This window comes from Ambystoma mexicanum, chromosome 9 (assembly GCF_040938575.1).
Source record: "Ambystoma mexicanum isolate Mex_15411 chromosome 9, UKY_AmexF1_1, whole genome shotgun sequence".
NCBI lineage: Eukaryota > Metazoa > Chordata > Amphibia > Caudata > Ambystomatidae > Ambystoma > Ambystoma mexicanum.
In genome coordinates, this window is record NC_090931.1 from 791,087,411 (window position 1) to 791,111,039 (window position 23,629).

The following is a 23,629-nucleotide window of genomic DNA, read 5'->3' on the forward strand; positions in this document are numbered from 1 at the left end:
GAAACCAGATTTTCTCATGCTTCAAGGAACCCATATATGTAGAAAAGATAAATCGCATATTAGATTACAGGGGTACCCACAGATCTGTCAGGCTAATATGAATGAGAAAAAAGCAAGGGTCTCCTGATCGCGTTTAGAAACAACCCTGATCTGGTGATCCTGAACTCGGTGTGTGATAAACTGGGGAGATACCTATTTGTGAAACTCTGCATTCAGAGGGAAGTATTCACAGTTGGGATAGTGTACGCACCTAACTCAGGACATTAAGGTTTTCTGAAGGTAACATTGGAGGCACTTCAAAAAATAGCTGAGGGTCATGTTATACTGACAGGGGATTTTAACATAATATGGGATGCGGATATTGACACTAGCCGAGTCGGACTTCTGCCGCAGGGCACACCATCACAACAGCTTTAAGACAAATTTACACGATTGGGGTTAGTGGATGTGTGGCGAGTTGACAGGGGAAAGGAAGCAGGATTCATGTTTTATTTGCATGTTCATAAAAACCAGTCGTGACTAGATTATATTTGGGTATCTGCTAGAATGGCAGGACGAATTCAGGATGTTTTAAGTAGGATCATGCATCCTTAGGGGCGATCTTGACCATGACACCCATCAATAGGGAGTTGTGGAACTGGGTTCTGCCGGAATGGATCCTTGCAGATATGATTTTTTCAGGGGAGATAGAGAACAGCCTATTTTGGAGAAAATGCAATGGTGGATACCTCTCGGGGGATTTGGTGGGATGCCTTCAAAGCAGTAATCAGGGGGGAACTGATAGCCTGCAAAGCCCTGAGGGAAAAGATGAGTCGGAGGCTTGAGGATGACTTAGAGACTCAACTTAAGAATATAATGCCAAAAATGGGTAATTACCCTACGAGAGAAACAATGAAAACATATAGAGCAGTTAGAGGACAGCTAGAATTATTAAGGGCGAAAAAGGCGGAAAGGACCCTACTTAGAACTAAACAACATTATTATGTTGAAGGGAATAGAGCGGGTAGGTTACTAGTACGACAATTAAGACAGAGTACTGCCACCCAAACAATTCAGAAGATTAGGAAAGAGAAAGGGGAAGGGGAGGATGTGACAGATATGGCAGTGATTATAAGGTGTTTTGAAAAATTCTATGGCACGCTATATTCTTCCGATAGGCTACAGTATGGCCCACCAAATACACATCTTGCGGAAATATCTCTTCCGAAGCTATCGAGACTAGACAAGGAAGAGCTCGAGGAGGATATTACAGAGGAGGAAGTTATCGCAGCCATAAGAAAACTTCCACCAAAAAAGGCCCCGGGACCAGATGGCTTTACAGCTGTGTTTTATAAGAAATACCAGCAAATTCTGGTTCCCCCTCTAAACGTGCCTGTATTACTCCTTTGAAAAAATTGGGCATGTTACTGTGTCAATGGATGAGGCTAAACTAGTGGTATTCCCGAAACCGGGCAAAGATCCGACACGGTGTGGGTCATACCGTCCAATAGCGCTAATCAACATTGATGCCAAAATATAGACCAAGATACTAGCCTCACGAATGAAGGACAGACTTCATATGCTAATATGACCCGATCAAGCCTTTGATAACTTAAGGAGGGTATGTCACCTCCTCGCATTAGACGCCGAAAAGGCGTTTGATCGGGCAGAGTGGCCCTATCTTTTTCAAACAAAGAAGAAAATGGGGTTTGGCGAGTGCTTTCTGTAGAGGATACAGGTGAACTACCAAACCCCAAACCTCTGTCTGTCCAACAATGGACAGTTGTAGGGTCTGATTCATTAAGAGAGGGTTACCAAACAGGGATGCCCGCTGTCCCCCTTGCTTTACGTGATTTACCTGGAACCTTTCCTGCAGCATATACAGGAAGCATCGGGTGTGAAAGGGATTCATTTCGAAGGATCGGAACACAAAATAATGGCATTCGCCGATGACATGTTGTTGGCTATATCGGACCCCGCAGAATCCTTGAAAGTAATTGCATCGGAATTGGCATTATTCAGGGAAGTTTCAGGATTAAAAGTCAATCCACATAAATCCGAAATACTTAAAATCCGAAATACTTAACCTCATACTAACAAAGGACACCATAGAGGAAATCCACCCCATTTCTGTGGGCAGAAGAAAACATGTAATAGTTAGGGTTTATATTACGAAATCCATGGCAACTTTGTATGAGGCAAATTATCCTCCGTTGCTCAACACTCTGAGAGGGGACCTGTAAAGGTGCAACCCTTTATATATATCATGGCTGGGGCGTTGCCGGTGACTATCCACAGGATTTTTTTTAAGTCACTCAACTGCATCCTATCCACCTTTATGTGGCATAATAAAAGAATGCAGGTGGCCATGCAGACCTTAATAGCCACGAGAAAAAGGGGAGTTATGGCCTTCCCTGATTTTAGAAACTACTACTAGGCAGCCCAGTTGAGGGTACTGAAACAATGGCTTTCTGGAGATAATAGTAAGCATTTGGTTGCAATGGATAGAGCCATGGTGAGTGGTGCATTAGGTGAGATTTTATGGTTGCCTCGGGCTGACCGCCCTCCGAGTATGAAGACATCGCAAATAACTGCACTCGTGTTGAAGCAGAAGCACATATCAACTATTCTGGGGCCCTTTACACCAATATTTGGGAACCCCCAGTTTACTCCCGGGATGGAGGCTAGAGCTTTTGGAAAATGGAGGGAGGGGGCTGTGTAAGACTCAAAGATTTAATGCTAGGCCAAGAAATTAAAACATTTGAGCAATGTAAACAATCTTATGCACCTACGGAAAGAGATCGGCTCAGCTATTACCAGCTTCGTCATAGGGGTATGCATCCCCCCAATAAAATTCAAGTCAGCAGAGAGCTCACTGGATTTGAGAAATATATCACATTGCATATGGGGGACACTCATCTCATCTCTACATTTTATGCCTTGCTTTCTGAAGGGGGCTCCTGGGAAAAGTGTCCATATATGGGCAAATGGGAAAGTACCTTTGATCACCAAATATCTGAAGAGGAATGGGAGACACTTTGGTATAATATCCTGAAACTAAGGCGATCTATCTAACTAAAGCAAATGTGGTTTAAAATTCTCACTCAATGGCACTATACACCTGCGAGACTCAGTGTGATGTTCAATGGGACACCGCTGGACTGTTGGCTAAGTGTAAGGGGCAGAGGATTGGCTCCATATTTGGTGGTCTTGTCCGGCTTTGATATCATTCTGGGGCCAGGTTGGTAAGACTCTAAAGGAGGTTATAGGGGCAAATATATCTGCAGGGGCTGGGGAATGTCTTCTGGGCCTTTGGACAAAAGATGCAGCTCCACAAGATAGGGCACATAAAAAGGCATTTATGGTTTTGACTTTGACAGCCCAACTGGTGATCGAGTGGAATTGGAAGAAAGAGACGGTCCCAACCAATCAGAAATGGCTACATAAACTCTGGCATGTCTTGGCAATGGAATGGAATTACGTATAACATACAAGGAGAAGATCGAAAATTCAGGACAGACTTAGGAACACTGTTGGAATATTTGAAGGATGATTGCCGAATTAATTTGTGCCCACAAAACATTCGGGTTCTAGACATTGCCTAATCTCTCACTAACGTACGGTAATTACGATGAAGCTTTATTAATGTTTTATTTATTACTAAAGGTACTGCTGATCGAGGGAAAAGGAGAGTGGGGGTAGGGAGGTTGGATTGCGGGGAGGATTGCTATGTTAACCTGTGAAATGCCAATAAAAAACAATACCAACAAAATAACTGGACTGGCTGGGGATTTCTTGGCTTTCATGTATAAAAGAGATCTCTTACATTTGACCTGTCCTATAAATGCGGTCAGGGCAAGTTTCAATCTTATAGCTGCCATGAGGATGCATTGTTGCAAACCCTGCAGACGTTTCCAGAACCTTCCCTCCATCACTGTTAACCAATCCCATTTTCTAGCTTCTGTATAAACAGTTTCTAGACCATATATCACAGCAGGACAGAAGCATTGATCCAAAGCATTGATCGATTCATGCTAATTCCCGCCCATCCATAGGTCAGCTTGCCAATCAAGCAACCTAACATAGTAGCCTTCTGCTTTTAATCGATAATTACCTCTTTGTCTCCCCTCTTCTGCTCAATTATCCTGATAGGAGTCTGTCTCTAATTTGTTGCCCCCTCAGTGTACTCACATAAAGCATGAAAAGAACGGCGTATGCTCAACAATGTGTGGTCCAGTAACACAATTTCGCCTGCATATGAGAGCCATATCAGATGACAGTTACCAATTTTAGGGGGGCAGATGTTTTCCAAATTCAAAAGTGCGGCTAAATCAGCTAAATATATATTAAACAACAAGGGCGCAAGCACAAACCCTTGTTTCAAGCCAATGTCTGTGGTAATCTTAGGGGTATATATACCACTGCTGCTCAGGCGTACTGACACAGATGAATCTTCATGTAATTGTGTAATTATACTCAATAGTGCAGGAGGTATACTCCACTTTAACATCTTCGGCCACAAAATATTTCTGTTCACGTGTTGAAGATGGCCGGAAAATAAATGTATGCCACATACAAAGGGGGGCTATCAGTTCCTTTCGCCGCCACTGTCAATAAGTTTAAGACTAGTAAATTATGAGTAGTAGAGCATCCTGAATTTAAACCCGTCTGCAGGGGGCTAAATATTTCCTCATCCTCAACCCAGTGATTTAACTCCAGCAGAAGCATTGTGGTGAATAGATTCTCCGTAACGTCTACTAAGGAAAGAAGTCTATCATTTTTAGGATTCAATTGCTGGTTCTTTTTTAAATTGTCACCAGTATGGCTTCTTTCCATGATGTAGGTATAGTACCCTCCCAACATACCTTTTTGAATAACAGAGTCAATATGTCCGCCCCGATTTCCTTATCGCTGATTGAAACAATATTTGAGAGGCGATTAGGGCTTGGAGCCTTCGATTTTGTATGCTTTTTTATCATTTCTACCATCGTGTCTCACTGCATTGCAAGTCCTTGAACGTTGTTCCTATTATATTGTAATTGTCTAATGCTGTTATCCTTCACTTATTCTGTGTCTGTATAGATTCAACATACATAGTCCCCTGATTCCTGTTTCTATGCTGCCTTACAAATTACCACATCCTCAAAATATTTCCATTCTTCAATATTTCCACCATTTCCTGCCATTGAGTAACCAGTAGGGATCTCCTCCTTCGCTTGACCATCAGCAATAGCTGCATTTCAGTTTACTACACCATGTACTCATTTCAGGCATCTCTATGTTGCAAGTTCTTATTTTTTGCTGCCAACTTCTCAATTTGCGCTTAGCGTTTCTAATCTCGAGATCAAATGGATTTTTATGTGTCTTGCCTTTCATTACACAAACTTTACCACCATAGGTGGCTGTGTTAGTAGACATTCCCTTCATTTGTCGTTCCATCTCCTCTGCCATCATATTGCACATCTTTTTCCATTTGGGGTTACTTAATTTTGTCACTCTGTGGTTCATTACCCATATGTTATTATGTGACCAATAAATGCAATTACCACCACCCGTTACATTCCACTTCAGCAATCTGAAGCTCCCTTTCAATGTCAATATTCAGCCTAAGTGTATCGGGGGAGTAGTCACTATATATACTCTTAGTGATTTTCAATTCTTCAACTTTGGCAATTAGACCGTGGCTCACACAAAAGTAATCCAGGGTAGCCTGCTCCACGTTGCTGTGCCAGGTATATCTCTCAAGTTTATCGGCACCTGGTCTCCCATTTAGCATAACAAGGTTGCAGTCTGTTAAGAAATTCATCTATCTGCACCCTTGAGGATTTTCGCATCGATCAATTAACGCATTACAGGATTTCATAAAACAAGTTTCCTCAATATACAGATTAAAGCGACATCTGGCATTGAGATCACCGCCTAGTATTACATAGTCGATGTTATCGCCAGCCGCCGTGTCTACACCCCTCCAGGTGGGTCATAAATATTGATAACCAAAAGTTTTTTTATAAGCTTATACTTTTTTTGGGTGAAAACTTTATCATTGTTCACATATATGCAACAAAACAGCAACAAGTAACATTTTCAAGAACCTAACATCAATACTAACATTTCATAGACTTATCATTTACTTAAATTAATAATTCCTAAAAAGTTTGAAATATCTAACCAAGTTAACTAACACAAATATCAATAGTGTACTGTTACCAACCCCCTGAGCACAATCATTGTACTTATACATTAACTTAGTCCAGAAAATAGAGAGAGAGAAGAAACAAAACACAACACACACATTCACACACATAAAACATATACCCCAAAACCTACTAACATGCAATCACGCATCTTTTTATCAGGATTCTATTCATTCAATTTATTTCTATTAACCATATAGATCATTAAAGGGTGTCCAAAGATCCAAATAGACATTTTCCTGATTCCTCCCATAATACATACATTTCTCAAAGTCTGACAACAACTGCATATCACTAACCCGGTTTATAGTGACTTTTTCGAATGCCACATTTTCAAAAATGCCATTTTGTCGACACAAAATTGCTGACATTCTTTTTTTTTAATGTTTTTTTAATTTTATTTTTGAAATGGGGGGTTGCCCTCTAACCCCCTGTTTTTTTTTGTTGACACTTTTGTTTACTAACAAAACAAAAATAAAACATAAAATAAAAAAAACGAAATGTTTTTTTCAGCAATATGTTTTCGAAAAATTGCCTGCATACTCACTAACACAGTTCTCCACTTGTGGTATTTTCCTAGTCTTCCACAGTCTTAAAACTTGTTTCACTGCCACCATTAAGGCTTTGTCAATCCAACATCTATATCTCCTAGCAATCACACATCATCTTCTATCAGACAAGAGAATTGTAGAAAAGGGTGTTCTCAGGAAACCTATAGATAACATGTGTCCAACCTGTCCAACACATCCCCCAAAACCCATCGATCTTGAACACCTCCATAACATCTGAATTAGTGTCCTCCTCTCCTTCCCACACCCCCAACATACCTCATTGTTCAGAAGGTCAAAACTATACATGCGCACTGGTGTCCAGTACAAACAACCCAAGATTTGCTGGTGAATAAGTTGCAGGTTTAAATCTAGTTTACTTCTATAACCCACCTGATGTACTTTTCTCCACTCTTCCTCCGAAATAGCACATTGTAACTCATTCTCCCAAGTGTTTTTAAATTTGTCCCACGCCTTAATAGTAGGGTCATCTAAGGGCATTTCCATTAATATAAGTAGATACCATGCGGGGTGATGACTTAAATATTACACATCCTGAGGGTTCCTTTCTCCAATGCGCCTCGCAGCATTTTCAGCCTCTGATGCGAAATTGTGTCTATTTCTTTTAATGTATCTAACTCCCTCCCCATAGACCAAACTTCCTCTGCAGTTCCAAGAAAGGCACTACCTGTCCATCCCGTACAATGTCCTCTATCCTCAGAATATCTTTTAGTTTATAAGTTTTAACATTTGAATGTTGCACTTCAACAGCCATCACATTTTTGCAATTCAAGGGCAATGTAAACTGGGCCGCCCATAGGCAATTTCTAACCCCAATTAACATCCCACCATACGGACGTCCCATCACCCCAAAAAGCCATATTATTGAAAATGGTGTACCGTCTAAGACAACCAGCCAACTTTCCTGGATCAAAAACATGTCAGCATCCGTGAATATATTTAACAATCACTTATTCCAAAAATGGCCATGGCCCCTGGCGTTCCAAGATGTTATTTTTTAAATTCAAGGGTTCGTAGGAATATAGCCTTTGAACCAAACCCATTCTTCTTTGTTACCTGATTCGTCCTGCATTGAGGGTTTACTGGAAGGCAGTTTTGATATTACAGACTTCTCAACTTTCCTTTCACCACTCCACCCTTTGATGGACACTACTGGTAATTTCCCCACCTTGATGTCATAGCCCATCTGAATATTGACCACATGAGAAAATATTAAATCTACGGTGTCCCTTGAATTACAGTGAACAATAGATGTTGGCCTATGAGCCGTTTCTAACATTTCCACATATGAGAAATCCCTGGTATTTAACACTCGCAATGGGGGGTGGGAGGGACAGTTTCCAACACACATGTCCAATTTAACCAAAAGTCCAACTTTCCATGAAAAATGCTACATAGCACAAATGCTTTAGAGTTCCTTCATTCAGTATATATTTTTATTTTCCAAACAGTATATAGGGTCTAATGGCCAGTTATGTGAAGTTGCATATCTAGCCAGTGCCTGTTTTTGTGGCCAGTGTCTTCTCGGATCATAAATGCCCCCATTGTCTAGCGTCTTTGTTTGGCAAATTCAATTCCCAAGTTATCCATTCCTAAAATGGATTCATAGCATCTGTGACCTTCCCATGGGCTCTCCTACCTCACTGAATAATAATATTCTGAAATCAACTCTGGTCCTGCTTCATGACTGTGGAGAGAGACTGACTACATAGCTATAGCCAGTCAGCGCCCCTATTGCCTTATCTGAGACTAATACAGCTATAACTACTCGGCAGGCCTGAGGGCAGCAAGGTTTACACGCATTTTTATGTGTTTGTATAAATACATTAATTTCATTTTTATCCACTGTAATGTATGTTACTTTTTATTATTCTGCATAATTCCTTGGGTTGAATTCACTCTGCTATGGATCTGGACCACTTAGGTATGTTACCTACAATAGCCTATATTTTTTTTTTAAAGAAAACGACTTTTTTGTATGAGAAAACAGTAAGGAAACCAGGAATGGCCTTTAGACAGCACCAAGACAGATCCCTTAAAAAATCTCTTTCAAAAAGAAAATAATACCTCATGTCCTTGAATACCCAAGGACACCACCATTGTTCTATTGTGTCAGAAAAGAAAAATAACCTATAATGCTACAGATCACTGCCAGAGAGCCAGCAAAGGTGGGCAAGGGAGAAAAAAAACACAGTCCTAGGGGCAACATCCAACTGAGTAAGCAGATCTCTGGGGCTGTGCTAAAAACTACAAACCACTTGCCTAGAAAGTCGATCATGCTCTGACCAAGGATCACATGGACATGCAATTGCACATACCTCCATTCACCTCTCCACGAGGATTCATTCAGAGCCAATCCCGTGTGTCCATCTAGCCATTCACTAGCTTTCTTAACTTGGTAAACTTGAAGGTTTTACCCCATTGTCGAACCTTTAAACTGGTAGCGTACTGCAGAGTTGCCTGTGCTCTTAGGGGCACCAGTTGTTTCCTGAACTCTACGGCGTTGCCGTGTCTTACTCTGGTCTGGAAAAATCAGTATGCACTTTCACTTGTAGAAAAGCTGTTATTTTGGTGCCACTGCTGCTAAGATAAAATACCTTACAGTGCAGATCTCCCAACACAGCCAGGTCAGTGCCACCTCCTGGAGGTGCCCCCTCTGTACTTTTACTTTACTTTATAACATTTGTATAGCGCAACCATGGACCCTTAGGCATGAGGGCGCTACAAGACATAAACAACACATAACAAAAATCATCAGGATTTCGCAATTAAGTGCCAGAAAGAGAAGACTAAAAGACTAAACTCATCAGGTAGTAAAACTATGAATAAGTTAATTAAAAAGGTGAGTTTTCAACCTTTTCTTAAAAATCTCGAGTGACTCAATGAGCCTCATATCCAAGGGGAGAGCATTCAAAACCTTAGGCCCAATGGAAAAAAGGCTGAGTTGGCCACCTTAACTGTCCGGCATTTCGGCACACATAACAAGTGCTGGTTATTTGATCTTAGAGCTCTAGTATAAGTTCTCATAGTGAGAAGCTGTTGTAAGTACCCTGTTAGGAAGCCTGAATCCTCTTGCAGTATTAAAACGTGTGGTTTACTAGTGCAACCTCTGGTGGACCTCTGCGTCATGACAGCAATGAGCAATGATGCAGAGGTCTGCAGGTGGAGTTCGTTAATGGGGAAATCAAATGCGTGAGCAAGCGGACGCAAAAGGACCCAGAGAGTACAGCGCTAACTGACTGATCTGCAGCCATGCTGTCCCTTACTTGCATTGCACCGATATGCCATGATTGTCTTATTGTATTGCTGGGCCTGTCAATATTAAAGGGCATGTTATGCCATTCCTTATGCCTGGTCTACTTAAGCATGCCTGAACTGAAACTCCTGCCTAGCGGTGCCTGATCTAGGCCACAAGCTCGGCCACCACAATGGTGATTAGTGATCTGAGGAACTCTATGATCTCGGCCACTATCCCAGGAGACCACCACTCCCAGTTCCTGCCGACCCCACGTAAACTCAGCATCTGTTGTGCTCAGTGAGACATACATTGAAGCAATCAGTGATGCTGGGCATGCTGCTTACTTCTAAATGCTTTGGGGGTGGTGGTTTAATGCATCTTCAGTGTTCTACAAGGAAAACCTCTCACAAGACCTGTTGATGAAGGCCATGCTACCAATGTCTTCAAAGAAGCATTGGGATGTCTATTGGAATGGTTCAACAACCATTAGAATCTTGTATAACAGAAAATCCAGATCTACACTAATGGGTAGATAACAGGTGAACCGGATGACAACTAAGGGACATTAGCGGTGAAATGCACTTCAAAAACGTCTCTGAGGAACGAATAAGACATGCTGCATGTACACACCCATAGCTGCAAGTTCAGAAGAGGTTCATCCAAGAAAACTACCTCTCATTGGAGAAATCTCTCCAAGTAAGCTTCATTTGGCAAAGGTACCTCAGAGGCACATTCTCTGAGCATCAGTCATGGAATGAAGCACACAAAAAGGAGGGAAGACCTTCAATGAATGGCATGTTGGGAAATAACAAGGGGGAACCCAATTGTGCCCAAACAATGACTCTACGGGTTGTGACTCCTGGTCACCAGGTCGAATTAAACAATGCCCCAGCTACAAGAAAATGGGTAACTGCGTGAAGGTGCGAAGGCAGATCATTGCATTGTTGCCATCCTTTCTGGTGGAGACAGCAGTGATAGCCTCACTTGCAGTTATGAAAGCACCATTCTCTGCATACACGGCCCTGAGAACCATAAAGAAGTCCAAGCTAAACTGCATAGAGAAATGTCAACAACAACGGTGCTTGCTCGTTTGGTGCTTCAAATTCAGACATCAGTCACTCCATTTATATGAGGAAACGCTAGGGAAAGAGAAAGTACCATTAAAGTAGATGGACAGTGTGCATAGAGCCCACGGCCTATGGCAGGTCCAAAGTCGAGTAACTGGAGTACAATGAAATGCTCTGCAGGTTTCAAAGGCAGGACCACTCATGCACAGATTTATCTTCCAGAACATGAACTGATGAAATGAGGGTTGTTCAGTCAAGCAGACCTGGGCATTGTACTAGACACAGTGAGGAGCAAGTACTCTTCCTACAAGCCAGTGAATTGGACGACATTATTCAATATCACAAAGAAGTAATCTCCAACACCCATGGATCTTCCCTTCGCCCTTCAACTAATCCAGAATAGGGCTGCAATACTTACTCTTGGCCTCAAGCGCAGGGACCACATCTTTTCACCCCTAAAATCTGTCCACTGGCTCCTATTGACCGCAATTATCAAAGTCAAGACCGTTTGCATCATCCACAAGGCTGTCTGGGGCCTGGCACCTCTCTACATCCTGCTTTCCCTACCAAAATAGCTCCAAGCCAGAGACCTTTGGTCCTCTGGCTCCAACTCTCTGGAGGTCAAATGTTTTTCCAAGCAGCAGAAAGCAGGAGGTAGATCCCTTTCCTCAGCTGGTTCCGCCCTCTGGAACGGCGTCCCAGGCCGCCTCAGACTTGAGCCGGATCTTCTTAAATTCCCAAACTCCTGAAGACTTTCCTTTTCTCCTCTTCCTTCCCTCTCCCCCTCCCGTGCTATCTCTCCCTCTGCTGCTGCGACTGGGGCCTGGTCCCTTCGAGTCATACAGGGGCCAAACCACCCATAACAGTCCCCCCAGCATCCCTTGCCAGCACTTGCCTTCGGGCTCCGTTATCCAGACTAGCCCAAACTGGTCCTTCCTGTTCACCGCACTCATCTTCCCTTCCCGCTTCCCCCTTTCCCCTTGCACTTGTCACCTTGACCTGCCTTACACTTGCCCACCACCCTTGGGGCACCCCACTCCTGCACTTCTCCCTCTACCCCGTCCCCTGCACTTACCACCTTGACTTGCACTTGATCGGTAGGAGGTAGGATTGTCACAGGGCCAATTTAACCATTTGTGGTCCCCATGTGCCCCGCCCCTCCCCCCTATGTTGTTTTGTGCTGCCTGGAAACAATTGTATATAGGAACCGTACAAATGTCCAATAAAATTAAATAAATAAATGCATAAAAAATAGCTACATAAAATTAACCTATGACCTGGAGTCATCCCTATCAAGCGTAATGGGGGGGGGCAGTGCCAGCCACAAACCCCTCTACATAACAACTACACCTATGCATGGATCTGCACAGTTTAAATAAAGAAGTGGTGACAGACAGCTACCCATTACTAGGCATATCTGACTCGCCCTGATGCTCCATGATACAAAGGGTTTCTCTAAGCTAGACAAGCTGGACGGGTACCACTCAATTAGGTTACATGAGTCCACAAAGTCCCTTAAAGGCTTTGTTCCACCATTTGCAACTTTCACATACACCAGAAAACCTTTTGAACTCTGTTCAGCAGCCTCAGAATTCTGAAGGATAATGTACTCAGTAAAGTCAGAAACGTTACCTACTTTCATGAAAACATACTAATGTATGGTCTGACGAATCATTGGATGTTGTCTCTTCTCCCCTAGGGGAGCCCCTTCCCATGAGGCCAAGGAAGTGAGGCCGCTAACCAATACTCCCCCTTGGGATGGTACTCAGAGGGTGGATCTCATGGGGAGGGATCCCCCTATGGGACTCGGAACGACTATCCGGGGAGAACACGGTATGTCCACACTGCACCAAAACCTCCGTAATTCTCCTACCCTATACAGGACACACTAGTTCCCCACACTTCCATGTATTTCTGTAGGGTAGATACCACAACCCTCATGAGGAACACTAAGATGAGGAAGAGTGGGGACTACCCACCCGAAGAACACTGAAAGACTGGGGGGGAGGAAGAATTCAACTAACAAAGTAGAGATTGACTAGGTCAATACTGGGTTGAAGAAGAAGCGCAGAGCCATGAGGACTGTCCTGCGGAACCAAAGTAAGTGTTCCAGTCAATGTGGACGTTGTATGAGCATAAAAAGTGAAGAGGGACTCCAAACAGTGTTCAATCCTCCCTGGAGGAACCCAGAGAGAAGTCATCCCCGGAGGATCTGGGATCGTGAAGGCTGGAAACCAGAGGAACTTGAAGACGGCACCTGGGATGCTTAACGACCTGCTAGGAAGCTCACTTACCGTTCGCTGATGTTGGACGGCCCGGAAGGCTACGAGAGCCAGCCTCCAGATGACGAAGACCACTGGGCGTCACAGTCAGAGGCAGACACACTGCTGGCTGCTGCAGAACCACTGCAGCATAAGGAAAGTCAAACAAAGACAGCAGAAACCCGACCAGAGATACGACCTAGCTGCACACCAACCTTCAAGGCCCTCACAGGTACCAGGGTTGCCGGGACGCTTGGTGGGGCTTTGGAAGCATTCAAGAGATACGAAAGTTGGATCGGGGACTCACACCCAATTGTGACGAGCATCACAAATCCTCTTCTTCAGCACAGTACCTGTCAGAGGGGTCAGCCAGGTCGACCAGAGCAACCAGAGAGAGAAGTACGGGTCTGGGACATGCACTCAGTTGAGAAGAGCATCACAAATCCTCTTCTTCAGCGCAGCACCTGGCAGTAAAGTGATCCAGGTCTGTCAAAGGAAAGCAGCAGAATCTCAAGGGTCTGGGACCCACACTTACAGAGTAGTAAAACAAGGTGAAAGGAAGACCAGGGGAAGAGAAGCATACCCCCTGGTGGAGTAAATCTGTGAGAATACAGTACCAAGAGAATGGAGACATTGGGGCTCATTCCAAGAATGCCTAGCCCGGAAACAGCGGTGGCGGTAAGCTTACTGGCACCACTGTTTCCGGACCGGCATACTACGAGTCTGCCTGCCGGAGCGGACCCTGCCGGACACAGCGGCCATGGTAAGCAGACCGTCACGGAAGCACTGGCACCGTTATTAACAGTGCCAGTGCTTCCGTGTTCCCCATTCCCATATGGGAATGGGGAATTACAATTTACCAGCACCTGACTTTCCGGAACGCACAGGTTGTAATCCCCCTGTGTTACCAGCAAATCAGTCAGCGGTAAATCATTACGGTCTGGCAGCAACCTGCCAGACTCGTAATGAGCCCCATTTTCTTGGTACACCAAAGCCAGGGCAAGGGAGTTATACGTATGAAAGGAACTTTCATTCTGGAACATATAATACAAATTCAAGGACATGCTCTGAGAGAGAGACAGACAGAGAGAGAGAGAGAGAGAGAGAGAGAAAGAGAGAAACATTACACTGTTAGACTTCAACCTCTCTTTGGAGATGAGCAATGAACCCCTAATTCCTCAGGCCAAGGCTAACACATAGTACGGACATAAATGATGAGCATTGGGGCAGGCAGTCTCAGAGCAATCAACCACTAATAGGGAACCTATTCAGAGACTTCAACAGTGAAGTAAACCTAGGCGGCAGAGTCAGATTCCCAGGCCATGTCTGTCATGGGATAAAGCTCTACAAAAATGCACAATGGGAAATGAATCCTTCTGAAAGCCAAGAGAACCTGATCCGGTTATGTTGACATGCAGTACCATCGCAGACCAAGGGTCACTGAGTTATTATTGGTAAGGGTAAATGTAAATAAATACTAAGAGTCAAATGCAATATTCAGGGTTGAGACATGCTGGGAAAATATGTCTTATCTAAAATAAAAAGTCATTGCATCTCAAACACAGAATTACAGGTTTTAAGGGACTTATGCATGCTCAGAAACAGAGTCTTATCCTATGTACAGAATTACAGTGGTCAAAACCAAACCTTAACAAGTTAAACAATCAAGTTTGATATTGAACCTTATAACTGTTGGAAGGGAAATGTCCAATCAAGAACAGAGAACAAATGATGGTTTAAGGAAAGCCCATCATATAACTAGAGACTTTTGTTTAAGGTAATTCATTTCAACGAGGCACTGAAAACCATCCTGAGAATTTAATACAATCTAACCTAAACCAGCATGAAAGAAAGAGATTGTTGAGGAATTGCATTTTCTTTGCTGACACAGAATTATTTACAGGGAAAAAGAGACATTAAGATGAGTCTCTGTACCATTCTATCACCTGTCAAAGGAAAAATAAGCAGGTGGTAACAAAGTGATGAGTAACACTAAGAATGAGAACCACTGTTAGCAAGAACGTAGATTCAGAGATGGTCCAATATAATGAGAGGTTAAATTCATGGAAACAGAGAGGAAGAAAACCTTCATGAATGTAGAATACCCAGAAAGTAAAAAGGAAATTAGACCAGTAAATGCTAAAGATGCTTCTTGGATCCTGACCAGCTATGAAAAGGGAAGCAGTACACAAGACTATCCATATTGCAATTTAAAGTGTTTAAATATGCTTAATTGAGTTATTATTATTTATTGTCAAAAGCAGCATCACATAAAACTGTCCAGATCTAAAATCCATCTGGACAAACCCTAAACATTGAGAGCATTTCTTTCCACTTTAGCTGGATACAGGTATGACATTTCTATTGTTGAGTAATTGAAAAAGTATAATTGTTGTATTGTTGTATTGTGATTGGTTTACAGCACCACATTTCATATCCTTCCCTGGATATTGTTAAATCCATTCATTCTTTCCTTTGACCTAGACTCCCTATGTCTCTGCCAGTTGCCATTTGAAGCCATGTGTTGCATATTGGCACATTTACAAAACACAAATAAATTAATGAGAAACGGAAGCTGGAGTAAGTACTAGGAAAACATAACTAACTTGGCATTTCCCAGAAAAAGAACTCTGTGAAATTGAAATTGACTAAGAGAGGCTGGAGGTGTGCGTTAATGCGGTGTAGGTGAAAGGATCGAATCAAAACGATCGAAATGCAATAGTTTCGAGTCAAAAGGACTGAGAAAAAAAAGCCAAATTCTTTTTTTTCTGGGGCGGGGGATCCCCCGCCAAACCCCCATTTTTGGTATAAAAAACACTTTTTTTTCCTAAACGGAAACCAAAAAAATATATATATATTTTAAAAAAGGTGTTCGACCTTTTTTCGGTCCTTTTGACTCTCAACTATTGTATTAGATCCTCTTGTTTTCGATCCTTTGACCGGAGCACCTGTAACCATTTGTCTATTTGACGAATAGACAGATAATATTTTATGGAATGTGCTTTAGACGGGAGAAACACATTATTTTTAAGAAGGTGGATTGTCAGTCATTGTAAAACCGAACTGATATACATTTTACAAAGATCCTAAAACACAAAACACATAATCTAGTGACTAACTGGTGCGCTAAATGATAACAACATGCCAATGGAATTCACTATAATGTGGGACATGGTGACAAATACATAGACCCGATACAGGATAGTAGTGCAAAGCTCTTTATTTTACACATATTTGTCAGAAGCCAGTGTCCTAGACCCTGAACATGGCTGGGCCGCCCTCCTGCCTAGCCCAGTCTTCCCTCGCACCATGGGCCAAGTAGTGCCAGGGACGTCAATTCACCAAAATGCCAAGAGTAGCGGAAGTGAGATCACACGTCCGATGATAGCAACATGAAGTGATGTCATATGACCATTGACCCTGATGACATCACATGAAATAATATCACATGACATTTAGCTCCAATGACATCACATGAGGTGACTGATGGGTGTAAAAAAATACATAAGCTTACACCAAATCTACACTAAAGCAGACTTTAGACTTTTTAAAATACCAACCACATTTTAAATAGGGTGCTGCCTTGATATGCTATGGAGATGGTCATGGTATGACAGGGCTAGACCCAGTATAACAAACATAGGCTAGGGGCACAACCATGCATATTCCACTACAGCCTCATATGCCCATTTACTGTCATTTTATACCAATATATAGCTGCACATGTGAGGTCTAGAAATCATATGCCAAGTGAAGACCCATATTTCCAGGTGCTGCCATAAAAGTTCTACTTTGATTGATGTCTTTTGTAGGTAAACACTGCATCATTGTCTGCAAGTGCCGTATGCTGATATGCGTGTTAGCAGTATAGAATTTTGTATGTGACATTTAACTTGATAGTTTCATAGGAACTTGAATGCTTGTGATTTAGCTAACTGCCTAGTAGTTTTTAAACTGAATGCACACTTAGGAAATGTCATCTTGTATTTAAAATTTACATTTGGAACACACAAAGTGCAGCCAGGACTACACTTCCCAGGAACCTAAACGCCTTTAAACCTCCATTGCAAGCGCGTCAGTGCCGGCGCGTTGGCATGGCGGTTTGTGACGGTTAGTGTGTGGAGGTGCCTGGAGTGTTGGCGGCTAGGTTAGTAAACATTGTTTATCTGTTTTTGTTGGTTCTAATTTATCTAACACTTTGTTTATTTAGCTACATTATAGTATGATTATGGAACGGGTTGTTAAGGGTGATCGTATGGCCGTTATTGATGCCATGCAGGATCAGTTAGGTTTTAACAATGAACAAAAAAGGACATTGCGTTCCGTTAAGACACAGACCATTAGCATCCTACAGAAACACCTTTCTATGGACTTTTTCCTCTTTCTATCAGAGGAAAGATCTAATAGCAGGACAGTTACAACTAGAGAATCCTATGGGTACTATGAAGGAATGTGTAAAAGTACAAAATAGGATGGATACGGAAACATGAACAGATAACCTAAGCCATGATGAATCTAAGCCTATTGACACTTCCATTCAAAATATGCCATTGACCCCATTGTTAGCTATACAGAATGATGCGTCACATTTGTTCATTTCAAACACAGTTATTCCTGTGAATACAATGGACATAGACGTAAAAAATAGACGTAAGAACGATGAAACATCTAATCTGATAAATTATACAACGGGTGAGGCGAGTGGTTGATCAGTTCAAAATGGGATCATTTCAAATAGTTTGTCGGATGATCGGATGTTGAAATTTGCAACCAATCATATGGACAAAACCAATGTGGATACTATAAAATGTGTGTTGTTAAATACTCAATCATTGGGGAAACATGTGACTAAAGTCGCAGATTATATCTTGACTAATGAAATCGGCATCTTGGCCATTGCTGAAACCTGGCTACATAGTGCATCGGGTACATCACCTGCACTTGCTATACCGACAGGCTTTCATATTCTATGAGTAGACAGAGTTGACAATATTAGGGGCGAGGGGAGTTGCAATAATATTCAGAGCCACACTGAACATTCATGAAGTTAAAATACAAGGTGTATTTGATTGTGAGATCATGCATGCTAAAATCTTAACAGATCCCAATACTGACATAAATGTGCTGCTACTATATAGACAGCTGCGGTGCATGCCAGAATTTCCTCTGTGGCTTTCCAATTAGTCGGATTTGATTGCTGCATCAATGGAAACCACATAAACAAATCTAGGTCATACTCAGAAGGGTAAACAACCGACACATATTAAAGGTAATATACTAGACTGTGTAGCCAGTATTAATGTTAACATTAATAAAGTTGATTGATGCACAGCCATGTCCATGATCTGAAAACAACTTCGATAACTCACTCTGGAAGTCATGGCTCTGTTTATGTCTCCCGTTTTTAGATTTCTATGGAACATCTGATGCTTTGGCCGCAATATTTCAGTCATCATTGTCTGAAGCGGCTAATCAAATTGCAGTATTAAAAACTCACAATGTGATTCCAAGATGGCGGCTCGATAAGAAGGACTTGTATCAGCACGCTCCGTCCCCTCCAGCAGCCCTAAACTGAAGCAGCACAATATGCATAAAGAGCAGAGCTCCAATTCCCATGGGGAATTGCGCTGACCCGGTACACCAAGAGGAGTACAGTACAACGGGTGCACACGCCACAGGGAAAACCGACCTCCTCAAAGCAAACTTGCGGCGACGGGAGAAAGGCGATCCAGCCAAGCAGGGTTCGGCAGGGAGACACGGCTCCCTGCACAGGGTGCCAAAGACCTGCTAGAGTGCACACAGCCAAGCGGACCACAAACGCAGCAAAGGGCGTCACGACACTGGAGCCCCTCGCCACAGGGGGTCGGGGAAAAAAGCCACCCGCAACTAACACTGGACAGCGGTCTGCCACCCAGGAGCCAGCCGTTTGCGCAACAACGGGACGAGGGCTGGCCAAACACAAGGATCGGGCACCGAGAACCTGCAAAAGAAAGTGAGCGAGGCGGCAGGGTTGCGTGGGACTTATCTCTGCGCGGCGGCGAGACAACACACTACACAGGTGAAAGCAGTGAAACCCTGCAAGCCCCCATCAGACCATACACATGGCGGCTAGCCTGGCAGCGTAGCACTGAGGCAGGCGCGGGACCTGCCGAGGCGTGCAGACAGAGACACATGACCCAGAGCCCCCCCCCTACGGCCCAACACAAAGAGAAACTGCCGGGACCCCCGACACCTTCGGGGTGCAGCCCAGAAGCTTGTTGGGGGGGCCAGGAGGAGACGCAGGTGCGAGGGGAACTAACCCTGACAGGAGCAGCTGCTCCCCCCCACCACCGGGGACACACAGACACACTGAAGCAGAGGGGCACAGGCCAGGGGTTCGCGATGCAGTCACCGGGTATACTATTCCGCTCGAGACCCGACTCGCTGATGGACTGAAGCAGACCACGTCCGCAAAGCAGATAGTAAGGGGACCCCAACCACAACAAATTTGACGCTCCTCAGGCCTCGCTCCTGCCACTGCTCCCTCCACAGGAGCAACACAACCCAGATTGACCCAGCATGTAAAATGCAAAGACTTGGATTAATCGATCGAAGAATGGAATCAGCATTGTAAGATCACTGTTCACAGATAACCAAAAAATTAGAACCATGTGATGTTCGCTAGCTATAACATTTATTGGAAAAAGTTTACTTCTTTTCAGCGTTATGTCAACATTAAAAGTACTTGTTCCGCTCTTAAGTTTAGTTTCTCGTTCTGAGATAAATAGAGGTATGACGTTGTTGATGACAGGGTACGTTTGGCTACGCTGCCCACTAACGTCATTAAAATAAGTGGAGCTCATTGTGAGCGTCTAGTGATGTCAGCGTTCTGGGCGGGTGATCTGAATTAGTGCAGCGAGGACACTTGAACTGCGGGCTTGAACTTAGAGCGATGGATCAACAGATAAGATTAGCACAAGATGGCGGTACCCGACCCGTCATTTTCGCTTGTGTTAAAATGAAAAAACACAGTTAAGTTGCATTGCAATTTTTTTTTAAGAACGATCGATGTATGCTCTAAAATACATGCCCGATCGATTGGGGCAATAACATTTCTGACCGAACTACCCCTTTAATAATGGATCAGAGTAGCATTTCTCTTCTGATGTTATAAGACCTATCAGCTGCATTCAATCTCATCGACCATCTCCTTCTCTTTCCAGTCTTTTCACGTCCCTCTCTCTCTATCTCTCTCTCTCTCTCCTTCTCTCCTCTTTACCTCTCTTCCTGTAGATCTCTGGCTTCTCCTTCTCTCTCAGGTCCCTTCACGTCTATCTTTCCCCTCCTCCCCTTCCCCGTCTCCCTGTCTCTCTCTCAATTTTCTCTGTTTACCCACATGCCATCCTTAACTCTCTGCTCTGTCTCTCCTACTCGTGGCCGCACCACACTCCCCCAGTCTCTCGCTCAATCACTTTCCTCACTGTCACACTCATTAACACATAGACTGTATCCAATCATTAGCAGACTTTAGTTTCCTACTGCCCACCGACACCTTACCTTCACTCTTCTGTGTGTGTGTGTGTCTCTCTCTTCTCCTTCTCTCTCAGGTCCCTTCACATCTATCTTTCCCCTTGTTCCCTGACCCGTCTCCCTGTCTCTCTCTTCTCCGCTCACCTGCAAGCCACCTTCACCTCTCTCCTCTCTCTTTACTTCAAGTGGCCGCACCACACACCCTTCTCTCTCGCTCAATCACTTTCCTCACTCTCACACCCATTCACACACACAGCGCATCCACTCATTAACAGACTTGAGTTTTCTTCTCCCCATGACACCTTACCTTCACTATCTTCCATGCATTCTAAAGACTCCTCCATCCGTATCTCACTCCTTTCTGGTCTCCCGATCCCACAACCACACCTCTGACCTCACCGGAACGACCCCGGATACCTATCTCCACATTCAAAGTTTTACATAACCTCCCTTACTCCACCAGACTAGAAGGGGGGTCTATGTGCCTTTTTGGTGCATAGGGGCCGGTTTTCTGAGCCGGCCTAACCACGTTCACCCTCTTGGAATAGTTTGGTCCGCAGTCTCAATGCAGCTTAATTGCTACCTTCAGATAAATTCAAAAGCTTTGATGCAACTGACACAAATGTCTAGAAAATGAACCAATTGAAGCTACATTATCTAGTTGACCGTGTATGTGTGGGCTGCTTAGAGGGAGTCTCTGTACTTTTATCAGGAATTATGGTAAGGCTATAGGGCTGAAATTCCAGTCCCAATCACAGGACATTCGGGAGGCGACCTAATCAATGGGGTCCACACATCTACCTTTTGCAGGCTACTTCCCTCGTTCTCCCACATGGCTTCAACTCTGAATCCCACACATCATTCACAAACTGGTCATAGCTAGTTTTGGCAACAATTGCCTCCGCTCTAAGAGGCATACGGAAGCTGTGACAGTATTGGCCACATACATATACCATTCATTCTCTCCTAGGAACAAAGGCCTGCTGTTGGACTTTGTACTATTACATAGGCGTGTACAGCTGCTGCATCCCACTATAATCAGAAAAAGGCTATCACCAACCAGTGGTGCAGATAAAGCCAGACATGATATGGCACTCCCATTGGGAATTGCATGGTACATTCTGTATCCTTACCCTGTGGATCCAGTCATGAAACAGTAGAAAACACAGAGGCCTTGCGGAAGACTGGCAGGCTGAGACATTCCATCTCACACACAGTATTTCCATTGAATTTGCCACAGCCTGATGTATGTTGTTTTGAAATGGAAATTACTTGGAAAATGTAAGCTATTGATGGAAAAAATGTCAACGTAATTTTAGAGGACGTTTCAGCAGATATTAAGTTGAATTGCAGTCTGTATTATATAAAATGAGTTTGAATTTGGGAATAGCATTTACCACAGCTTGCCCCATGATGACGCTTTATTGCTGGTTAAAACCGCTTAATTTACAATTTGTGAATGAACATCTTACCTCAATGACCGTCCATTGTTCAACTACGATTGCATCATTTCCTTTCCTGTTTGAGCCAGGAACTCTGCAACCTTCTTCCTCGTAGATGAATAACCCCTCCAAGGATTTCAACAAGTGCTCTCCTGTGGAAACAGGGCAGAGCAAAGTCAGAGTCGATGGTTAGATTTCCTTCCAACACTCAAGTAAATGCGTCATGAAGCAATCAAGCGAGTCATCCGATGGCAATTTCTAGGCAAGCACACCCTGCATGTACGTTTCTTTCCATTTCTTCACACAAAGCTAAAATATCTGCCTTTGTGAAAAACTGAGCTTACATCAACTTCTCAAAGGTAGTGCGTGTTTGTGGGAAAATGGCCTCTGCTGTAGAGCTTTTTGTCCAACGGCCAATTTAAACACACGGGTAGCTATGAATAGAGGTTGAGACAAGGGGGCTTTCTTCACTTGAAATGTGCATTTGCATGCGACACGATCAGTGCTTCATGCTTACAAGCCAAAGGATGCAAATACATGGGGCACACGAGCACGGCACAGATTGCTGTACACACGAATGATTGCAGGAAATCCTATGTCCCCACCCTTCATGCTGCAGTGAATAGAACCGCCCTACTGTGTCGATGACTTTTATTTCCATAGTTGTCTCTGTCTTTCGAATTTCCGACAAGGAATGCGAATGACAACACCCTGGCACATACGTCACTGGCAGGGAGGATTCTCAACAGGAAGGAAGCTCAGGGTGGGGAAGTGCACCCTTGCTTTTTCTTGGTAAACACAAAAGGCTACCTACCTAGCAGACACACACACAATCCCTGAGAGTTCCAGGAAGAACTTTTGATCCTCACCCTTCTCCTCTCGCCATTTTGTTGTTTAAACTCTAACCAAATCTCATTCGTTTTGTGTTACAGTGTATCAGTCTTACCTTGCAGTGTATGGAAACACTCCACGTTTCAGTTTGACACACGAAAGCCACATTTTTTTAGAACAGTGGTCGCACAATTCCAGACTGGAATCAGCAAGCTGAAAGTACAGCCATGTAATCATGCACACAAGCGGCTACAGCTCCGAGGCAAGCTTTCTGCATTGTTTTTCCGTTTGTGGCCTTTTCGTTTCTCTTGATGGACCAAGGCACGAAGCAAGAAATATGCTCGAGGAGGAGAACCGCCAGTCCCTCCATCCATATCCAATGGTGATGCGGGCGGACGGATAGGCTTGTATCCACCATAGATGAATGCCTGCTTTTTACACCTGAAAGTCGTGGGCGAGCCACTGGAACCAGGGAACTGTCCGGATTCGCAAGCATTGTTACCACCCTAGCTGCCTGGGAAATGACCAAACCCCCAGTG

At 43.6% G+C, this 23,629-nt stretch overlaps 1 protein-coding gene across 1 annotated transcript in view; it reads right to left on the reverse strand.

Annotated features, from left to right (window-relative positions):
• Positions 1-23,629, reverse strand: part of RFTN2 (raftlin family member 2) — a 483,996-nt gene that overhangs the window by 103,379 nt on the left and 356,988 nt on the right. Inside the window, exon 6 of the mRNA XM_069615738.1 lies at positions 22,290-22,411. Coding sequence (XP_069471839.1) covers positions 22,290-22,411 — 122 coding nt within the window. The remainder of the gene's footprint in view (positions 1-22,289; positions 22,412-23,629) is intronic.